This window comes from Ipomoea triloba, chromosome 14 (assembly GCF_003576645.1).
Source record: "Ipomoea triloba cultivar NCNSP0323 chromosome 14, ASM357664v1".
NCBI lineage: Eukaryota > Viridiplantae > Streptophyta > Magnoliopsida > Solanales > Convolvulaceae > Ipomoea > Ipomoea triloba.
Window position 1 is genome coordinate 13233099 of NC_044929.1, and position 10381 is coordinate 13243479.

The following is a 10381-nucleotide window of genomic DNA, read 5'->3' on the forward strand; positions in this document are numbered from 1 at the left end:
TCATATTTAAGTGTTCAAGTTTGCAAAGTGGAGTTGATGATAATTACGAAAATGTCACCGCATTTTTTTTAAAATATGATATGATCCGTCTTATTTTTACAAATTTAAAGCTGAGATTGGTTCTTAATTTTCCCCTATAAAGCGCCCTCACACACATACACACACACACACATATCGATCAATCGTTATACCATGCACCACGGTGTACATAACAATGTGCACCACGATCGTAAAATGACATCGTCTCAATGTTAGTGGACGCGGACGCGAATGACTCCAAGGAATTTATTATCTATAATACACATAATTATTATCTAGAATACACAGAACGTTTGCCTAGAATACACAGAATGTTTGCCCAGAATACACAGAATATTGACACAAAATACACAGAATTCATCCTCCTAACATTCGAATGCATAAACACATCACAACATGTGTTAATAACATGAATACACATAATATTGACACAAAATACACAGAATTCATCCTCCTAAACATTCGAATGCACAAACACATCACAACATGTGTTACTAATATGAATACACAAAACGGTTGCCTAGAATACACAGAACGGTTGCCTAGAATACACAGAATGATTGCATGGAATACACAGATAATAGACGGAGGACCAAAATTGTCCTCGTCACAATAAATGTGTCCATAAATTGGCCAATTTTTTTTATGGAGGACTAAAATTGTCTTTGCCACTATAAGTGTAGGACTAAAAAAGGAATTGACTCTTTTTTTTTACTTATTGTTTGTATGTTCCCAATAGAGGACACTAATAGGTAAAAGCAAAGTTGGGTATTATTATTTTTATTGTAATATCATATCATTTCGTAAAAAGTGGTATTGCCTTTAAATTTATTATACATGATTTTGTGGCAACCAAATTTAAATTTTTATTCAATTACAATACATAAATTTATATAATATATATCAAAATATATTATATGTCATAAAATTTTTAAAGAAAATTAAAATATAAGTAATAAGTAGTAATAGAAATCAATGAAAGCAATGCTACGAAGGATAATTGTCGTAACAAAATAAATGTTTTAATTCGTATCCTAAAATTGATATTTTCTTTAAATTGATAATATACTTTGTTTTAGTGTTTTTGTGGCCACCAAATTTTTTTTTTCCGATTGGAATACATAAATTTATTTAAGATCTTTAACAATATATGATATATTATAAAACTATAAATAATAAAACTATAAATAATAAACATCAATATAAATCAGGGAAAATTTATAAGAATGTGTTCAATTTATAATTCTCATGACTTTTTTGAAGACTTTTTAAAAGAATTTTTTCCACTTTTGGTCCTATGACTCTAGTGCTTCTGTCAATTTAGGTACACGACTTTCATTCCTGACATAAGTAGTGCTTGACTTTAATTTTTTGTCACTTTTAGTCCTTGACTTTGACTTTTTTCCACTTTTAGTCCTTTCGGCCATCCGAGCGGCAACTTTTAATTGAAATCAACAAACTGTTGTGCCATTAAGAGTAAAAGTGTCTTTTGATAAAGCGCTAAATATATTTATAAATAAAATCAAATAAAAAATAGGAAAAAGAAACGTTATTTGCTTGTTCTGCTTCTCTTTTTAAGCGACAACTTTTAATCGGAATCAACAAACTGCTGTGCCATTAAGGGTAAAATTGTCTATAGATAAATCCCTAAATACATTAAACGTTATTTAACCTTAATGGCACAACAGTTTGTTGATTTCGATTAAAAGGTGTAGCTCAAATGGCCAAAAGGACTAAAAGTGGAAAAAAAATCAAAGTCAAGGACTAAAAGTGGCAAAAAAATTAAAGTCAAGCACTACTTATGTCAAGAATGAATGTCGTGTACCTAAATTGACGGAGGCACCAAAGTCATAGGACCAAAAGTGGAAAAAACTCCTTTTTAAAATAAAAAAGTTTGTAAAAGTCAGGTTATAAGTGTTTGTGATATAAGACTTTTAACATACACAAAGTTTATAAAAATCTAGAAGATTATATGAAAGCAGCGCCGGATTTTAGGGCGTGCAAGATGTGTAACAGGGCCCCAAAATTTTGGGGGCCCCTAGTCCAGGGTCCAATAGTTAGTATATGTATATGCGTCAAAGAATGTTAGAAGGACATCTCTTTTTAAATAAAATATTTGTAGTTTGCATTATGTTTAGAATTTTGTTCATAATAAATAAAGTTTGAATTTGTTTCAACTTTTTTACATTTTTCTCTTTGCAATTTTTCTTCAATTCGCAGTTTATTTATACTTTGATAGGGTCTCACTTATTTATCAGCACAAGGCCACGCAAATAAAAAAATTGGCCCTGCATGAAAGCAATCGTTATACCCTGCACCACGGTGCACATAGCAATGTGCATCACGTACTAAACAACGTCGTTTCGATGTTAGTGGATGCGGATGCGAATGACTACGGAAAATTCATTATATATAATACACATAATCATTATCTAGAATACACAGAACGGTTAGCCACTTGGGCAAAGTAGTGATCCCATCCACGTAAATGGTTAACTTGTGCCCTTTGCGCGAACCGTTACCTCGTGCCCCACTAACCGCTTGCATAAAGTGGAGACGTGGTTTGTGCGAACAGTTAACTCATGCCCACCCGTGCGAGTGGTTACTTCATGCATCGTTGGCCACTTGCGCAAAGCAGTGAAGGATGGTACTCTCTTAGCAAGTTTCAGCTGTGCTCTCGAGTTGTGTGCCTCCGCAATAGTTTGGTATGGGTTTTAGTTGTATATTTTTATTTTATTTCGTTAGCGGCATGCATGCTACGGATTTTGGCCTGCGTGTCACTTGGACTTCTTAGATTACTTTTTGTGTTTATCTTTATTTTATGAGTCATTTTCATTTTTGGTACTATTGTTATTGAGGCATTACCAATTTTAATTCACTTCATTAATTTTTGCCACATTGTGGCTAGTCTTATTTAATCCTTGTCAATTTTAGTCAACCGTTAAAATTTTCGTCAAATGGTCGTCCAAAACAGGGGTATTTTTGGTCTTTTCATGCTTTGGTCATCTCTTTGACCCTTTGCCGTGGTTTTCCTTACACATTTTCATCCCATGAATAAGTCCGACGAAAGCCATGTGAGCCACATTACAAAAATTAATGAAAATGACTCATAAAATTTGCACTTTTGATTCTTGAATTAATTATAATGTACCTGTAATTAATCGGGTGGACCCGGACCGTTAAACGAACGGAAAAAGACCCGGAACAACTCGTGGATTTATAATAAAAAAAATGTAACGGTAATTTTAATCTTTATATTATATGTATCATTATTTTTCATCCTTGATGAGTTATTAATAAAGTCGTGTTATCATTTTTCGGTTCATATTTAAGTGTTCAAGTTTGCAAAGTGGAGTTGATGATAATTACGAAAATGTCACCGCATTTTTTTTAAATATGATATGATCCGTCTTATTTTTACAAATTTAAAGCTAAGATTGGTTCTTAATTTTCTCCTATGGTGTATCCTCATGGGATCATAAGCGCCCTCACACACATACACACACACACTTATCGATTGGTAGGAAGTGTTTTGTCCGTCTCCCTAGATATGAGAATTCATGGGGAAACATTCCGGAGTATAGGGGGATTGTGGAGAAGGTGTGGAATCAGTTATCTCTGGTGTCAATTGGGGATAAACTAGATTTGTATGGGAAGGAGATTTGGAATTGGGGGAGAGGGAGAAATAAGGGGGAGCTAGAGGAATTGAATTGGTGCAAAAACAGGATGTATGCGTTACGAGGGAGGAGCGATGAAACTGGGTTAAGAGACTTTGAGGGTGTGCAGTGCACTTATCTCTCTATGATTAAGTCGCAATGTGAGCGTTGGAAGTAGAGGGCGAAACAGCTATGGTATGGATTTCCATGCTTCCGTTAATGGCCGACGGCGAAGGAATCATATTCACATGTTACGTGATTCCAATGAGCTTGCTGTCGTAGATGAGAAGGGAAAGGTGGCCATTATGGTTGATTATTTCCAGAATTTGTTCGCAACAGAGGAGGGAGATGATCAACTAGTGTTGAGTTGTATTCGCAGTCGTGTTTCAAGTGCCCAGAATGTTGAACTGGTTCGGCCAATTACAGAAGAAGAAGTTCGGGCTACTTTGTTTGCTATGCAGCCTGACAAACCCCCAGGACCTGATGGATGGCATTCTTCCAAACTCACTGGGACCTAGTTGGTGCTGAGGTAAATTGTGAGCCGGTTTGTCCTCTGTGTGGTGCTGAAGCCGAAACTGTAGTTCATTCTTTTTTTTTTTGGAAAGTAAAGACGAGGTAATTCATTAATCAAGATCCAAGCTCAAAACGTGAGCAATGGAAGGAAAAGGGACAGAAAAGCAATCCATACGGCCAGACAATGATAAGGATTCCCTAGCTAAACAGTGGGCAACCCTATTCGCGGACCGTTTAGCAAACATAAAGCTTAAGTTAGTAAAACTAGAAGCTATTTTTCTAATGTCATCAAAAATAAGCTCAAGAGATGAATTTAAATTGAAGTCATGAAGAATGCCATTAATAGCAATCTGACAATCACTTTCCACATGCAAGTTGTCTAGGTGAAGGTTTTTAATCCACTTTAGGGCTTCACGTATGGCAATAGACTCAGCTTCATTAGGTTTAAATAAACCATCCCACGGGAGGCGGCAGGCAGCAACAAAGTGACCTTCCAAATCGCGAAGCACATAGTCGAACCCCATCCTATTGGTGTTGTGATCAAGAGCAGCATCTGTATTGAGTTTAAGCATTCCTGAAGGCGGTCTGATCCAGTGAGCATGATCCAGAGACCTGTCAGTTATATTGGTAACAGTGTGAACAGTGGACCACTCAAACAAATAATTTTTAGCATAGTGACAAATGAAAGAAGCCGGAAGAATATTATGATTCCAGATCTTTTCATTTCTGGCATCCCATATCTTCCAACAGACAGAAATTAAAGCACAAATATCATCATCAGATTTTGAGGTGAAAATCTGCTCAAGCCAATCAAGTGTGGAGGTGGAAGTGTGATAGTTAATTCCACCAAGGATGTTCCAGCAGTCCCTTGCAAGAGGGCAACGCACAAATAAATGGAAAGAAGACTCCTCCTCAATGTTGCATAGCTGACATACATTCGGCACTTGAATATTTCTTGTTCTCAAACGGTCGTGAGTAGGCAGAGAATTGGAGCACAACTGCCAAAAGAAAGCCTTAATTTTTGGAGGGAGCATAAATTTCCAGGCTTTCGTCCAAAAGGGAACTTGAGTTGACTGATAATTGCCCATGAGAGATTTGTAACAGCTTTTCACAGTATAAACACCTTTCATATCCTCCATCCAAATCATTTTGTCAGGCATTTTCGAGTCCGGGAGAGAGATGTTTTTAATGCTGATCAGATCTTCTTGGTTGAACAGGGAGTTAAGTAGAGTGTCATTCCACCTGGGTTCTATGGGGTTAATGAGAGCTGAGACATTGATAATATTCCCATGAGAGGAGTTTGGGGATTGTATATAAGGGTTGTCATTGTTTGGTAGCCACGGGTCACCCCAAACATTGATAGATGCACCATCACCAACTCTCCATCTGCTTTTTCTTTTGATAGTAATTTGTGTTTCAATAATGCTACGCCAAATGAAGGAGGGGTTACTTCCGAGTTGTGCATCCAAAAAATTGCTATTCGCATAGTATTTAGCCTTATAGGTTCTAGCAAGGAGGGAGCTAGGTTGATTAATGAGACGCCAGGCTTGTTTACCCAGCAAAGCAATATTGAATTCCCGTATCTTCCTGAAACCCATACCTCCATGCTGCTTTGGAACACATAATCTCTCCCAACTCTTCCACCTAATACCTCTCGCTCTTTCCCCTTCACAGCCCCACCAAAAACTGTTCATGATCCTTTCAATTTCCTTACAAAGTTCGATAGGTAGAAGGAAGACACTCATGGCAAATGTAGGGATGGCTTGTAAAACATTCTTTAAGAGTATCTCGCGCCCAGCTCTAGAGAGGAACTTATGAGTCCAGCTTTTGATTCTTCCCACCACTTTGTCTTTAATGAATCCCAAAATTTCACGTTTATTTCTCCCAATTAGTGATGGTAAGCCAAGGTAGTTCCCATTAAGATTCCCCTCCCTCATACCCATGATGCTGCAGAATGCATGTCTTGAATTCACATCAGTATTTTTGCTAAAGGTGAGGGTAGATTTGGTGAGATTGATTGTTTGACCCGAGGCAGAAGCAAAGGATTCGATGGAGTTTTTAAGTGTGATTGCTTCATGAGCGGTAGCTTGGAAGAATATATAGCAGTCATCAGCAAAGAACAGATTTGAAATTGACGGGGCACCTCTAGCAATTGCAATACCATGAATAGAACCCTCCCTTTGACATTTCAGAATCATTAGATGGAAAACTTCCAGAATTAGAATAAAGAGGTATGGTGACATGGGGTCACCTTGTCTTAACCCCCTCTCCCTGGGCTAACAGTTCCGATAGCTCTACCCTCAAGAAGGATTGTGTAAGATACTGAAGAGATGATTTCGCGAACCAAACTGAAAATATGATTAGAGAAACCAAGTTTTGAGATAACCATTAGAAGGAAGTCCCAATTTACCCTGTCAAAGGCTTTACTCATGTCCATTTTGACTCCAACATAACCCATCTTTCCCTGAGTTTTCCTTTTAAGATAATGATTGAGTTCGAAAGCTAGCATGATGTTGTCAAAAATGAGACGACCGGGGACAAATGCCGATTGAGACTCAGACACAATAGTGGTGAGGAGGGGCATGATACGGTTAGCAAGGATCTTTGAGAGTAGTTTGTAGAGAGTATTACACAAGGCAATTGGCCGTAGGTCGCCCATACATTCTGGCTTACTCTTTTTTGGGATGAGAACAATGTTGGTGGAGTTAATATTGTCCGGTAAATTTCCAGTTCGAAAGAAATCAGCACAAAAGGTGAGCAAATCACCACCAATAATGTCCCAGAAGTGTTGGAAAAACCCGGGATTTAGACCATCGGGGCCGGGTGATTTCTCAGATTTCATATCGAATAAGGCAATCTTAACTTCTTGGATAGTAACCCGTTTACTCAAAGTCTCATTATGTGCATCAGTGATAATGGGTTCAATACAACTAATCACAGGATCATAATTACTCAAAGCAGGAGTATAAAGATCATGAAAATAAGATGTGATTAGGGTGTCTAGCTGAGTACCTCTTTCAATCCATGTGCCATTGTTGTCCCGGAGTTTTGCTATGCGGTTGGCATGCTGCCTCCTCTTAACTGCTTTGTGAAAAAAACTTGAGTTTGAATCCCCCTCCTTAAGCCAGAATTGCTTCGCACGTTGTCGCAAGTAGATGTTCTGCTGTCGTAGGACCCGGAGATATTCTGCTTGGGCATAATTAAACAGAGAAATACCAGATTGATCACGCCTGAATTTCGAATCCTCCATTCGTCGGCGCTAGTAATCAAGTCTGCGCTGGAAATTGCGAGAGAAGTGTTTCCCCCAAATCCAAATAGCTTTACCGCAACTTCTCACTCTCTCCATAAGCGTCTAACTATAAGTCTTGGACCAACTTTCAATCATAATCTCCCTGCAATGAGCTTCCCTGAGCCAGAGATTTTCGAAGCGGAAACCAGATTTGGGGTTTGGAGTGTCCGGCGGGAGGATTTGAAGATGAAGCGGCATATGGTCACTTCTCGCCGTTGTAATGGATTCAGCTTTCGCGTTCGGAAATAGATCGCACCAGGAGTCAGTATTGAGGATTCTGTCTAATTTTGCTTCGACCCACTGAGGTGTGCCTTTGGATCGTTCCCAGGTGAACTGATAACCATTGAACCCGAAATCCCTAAGACCACTTGCTTCTACTGCTTCGCGGAACCCAGAGATAAGTCGTAGAGGTTGGGGATTTCCACCACGTTTCTCATCTTGATGAAGAATATCATTAAAGTCTCCCATGACAGTCCATGGGAGAGGACTGGTTGTGGATAACTGCTTGAGAAGAGCCCACGACTCCGGTCGTCTGTGTCGCTCCGGTGCACCATAAAAACCTGTAAACCTCCATTCAATATCCACGAGGCTAAGAGAGATGGTTGCGTCTATGTGATGTTTTGAATATGAGGTAATCGAAACTTTCGTATCTTCCTTCCAGAGAAGGGCCAGCCCACCACTATGACCCTCATTATTTACACAAAAGAGACCATGGAAACCCAATTTAGTTTTAATTGGGCTAAGCTTGTTTGTACCTGCAAAAGTTTCAGCCAAGAAAATAATACTGGGCTTCTTTGAGTGGACCAGGTCCACTAAGACCTGAACCGTCGCTGGGTTCCCAAGCCCAGGACAGTTCCAAGATAAAATACTCATTGTTCTGGGCTGGCCTGAGTTACAGGTCCAGCCCTTAGCAAGTTTTTTGGACAGGTATCCAGCCCATTAAGATCAATCAACATGGGAGAAGTCTCCGTTGTTGGCCCAATTGTAATAGAGCGACGACGTTTTGGGTCTGTGAAGACCAAACCATCAGATACAGCCAGATTAGTGTACTGCTCCATAGGCACGTCGCTGCAGACTCTGCTGCTAGAAGTGGTGCGCGTACCAGAATCCAAGGCCACGTGTTGAGTAGGGAGTTGAGTTGTATTCTGAATGTCCTTTGGTATCGTACCAGAATCAGCACCCGTACCATCTGTAGTGTCCTGACCCCGGTGAGGCGAACACGATCCCCGGCTGCAAATCGGTTGTTCCAACATGACAACCCAACGGTTGCCTGTGACCGGAGATGGGCGGCGATTGGGTGCCCGGAGCCAGGGGCCGAACTGTTTCTCCGGCGGTGGGATGAAACCGTCAAAAGGTTTTGGGCAGCAGTTCCCTGTATGTCCGATAAGACCGCAAGTAAAGCAAAAATTCGGTAGTCTCTCGTAACGGAAGTTAATCCAACTCCAATCTCCACCATTTTTCCTAATTCGCATTTGACCGACCAGAGGTTTCTTGATGTCAATACGAACTCTAATGCGAATGAAGGATTTCCGCCAACCATTGAAAGCTTCCTCGTCGATACGGATATATTCGCCTATGTAATTTCCAATGGCCTTAGCTGCTTTTTCAGAGAAGAAACCGAGTGGTAAGTCGTGAAGCTGAATCCAGAACTCAGCTGAGTCAAGAGGCATAGCAAGTGGAGGGATCTCCGGTTGGACCTTGGCAAGGATGAGTAGGTTTTGCTCGAAGGACCAAGGACCATTTTCAAGGACACGCTGCACATCGAGTTCGTGAAAAAACTGGAAAAGGTAGGTGTTATTGGATAGTTCTTTCGCCGCCACTCCCCAACCTGGCCTCCACACTGTTGCCATAGTATCTCTCATGAAGGGGAACTTTATGATTTTTTCGGTGATGAGACGACCCACAAGAGTGAACCGAAAATCTTCGGAGACATCGGTATCGTCGTCAAAGCCAAGATCCAAGCCTCCCAAGTCGATGTCATTGTAGTCTGGGATATCGCTGGTGGTGTCAATCTGTTGCTCCGGAGGGTGCTGGGACTGTTCTGGTGTTTTTAATGAGGATGGTATAGCAGTGGGTTGTTCTGGTGTTTTTGATGAGGATGGTATATCAGTGGGCGGTGGTATGTGTTGATCGTTGTAAGTTTGTGAAGCCATGGAGGGAAGAAGAACAGAGCAGAGAAAGAAGGAAAACAAAGAGCTTGCTACAAAGGGCAAGAGAGAACAAAGAGCTTGCTACAAGTTCATATTTTTGCAAACTGCAGCTTTGCTCATGCATGTTGGAGGGTTTTAAATACGGACTGGGGGTTGGGGGTAATGGAGTCGGTCCAGGCTTGGGTTGATGATATGTGGTAGGTTTTTTCAACTCAGATGTGTGAAAGGGTGGTGGTTATTTGCTGGGCTATTTGGGAGAATAGAAATAATATGCTCTGGAATAATAATGTCAGGACCCCGTCTCTTTGGTACGCCAAGCTTTCAGTTTCGTGGACAGCTGGAAATCTATTAATGCTGCAGTTCTCGACCCTAACAATAATACTAGACATCGTCTTGGGCAGGGGCAGGGGTGTCCTCCTCATATTTATGACTTGAAGGTGAACATTGATGTCGCTATGGACTTTCAACATGGAAGGATGGGCTTTGGTTGGGTGGTTAGGGATGAAGAAGGGATTGTTCAAGGAGTTGCTATGCAGGTTATTGATGGCACTTTTACAGTGCGTGAAGCAGAAGCCATGGGTGCTCGGGAAGCTCTTAGTTGGATTAAGAAGAGGGGTTGGCAACGAGTGATTCTTGAGACTGACGCTCAGGTTGTCACAAAGGCGGTGCAACGAGGTGGGGGCAGTTTGTCTCCCTATGGTGGATTGATAAATGAGATTTGCATCCTCCTTCAG

At 40.4% G+C, this 10381-nt stretch overlaps 1 protein-coding gene across 1 annotated transcript; it reads right to left on the bottom strand.

Annotated features, from left to right (window-relative positions):
* Window positions 1-7560: 7560 nt before the first annotated feature.
* On the bottom strand, window positions 7561-8370 carry LOC116003973. The gene has a single exon (XM_031243916.1). It carries the CDS (start codon window positions 8368-8370, stop codon window positions 7561-7563), a length of 810 nt encoding a protein of 269 aa, XP_031099776.1.
* Window positions 8371-10381: the final 2011 nt, after the last annotated feature.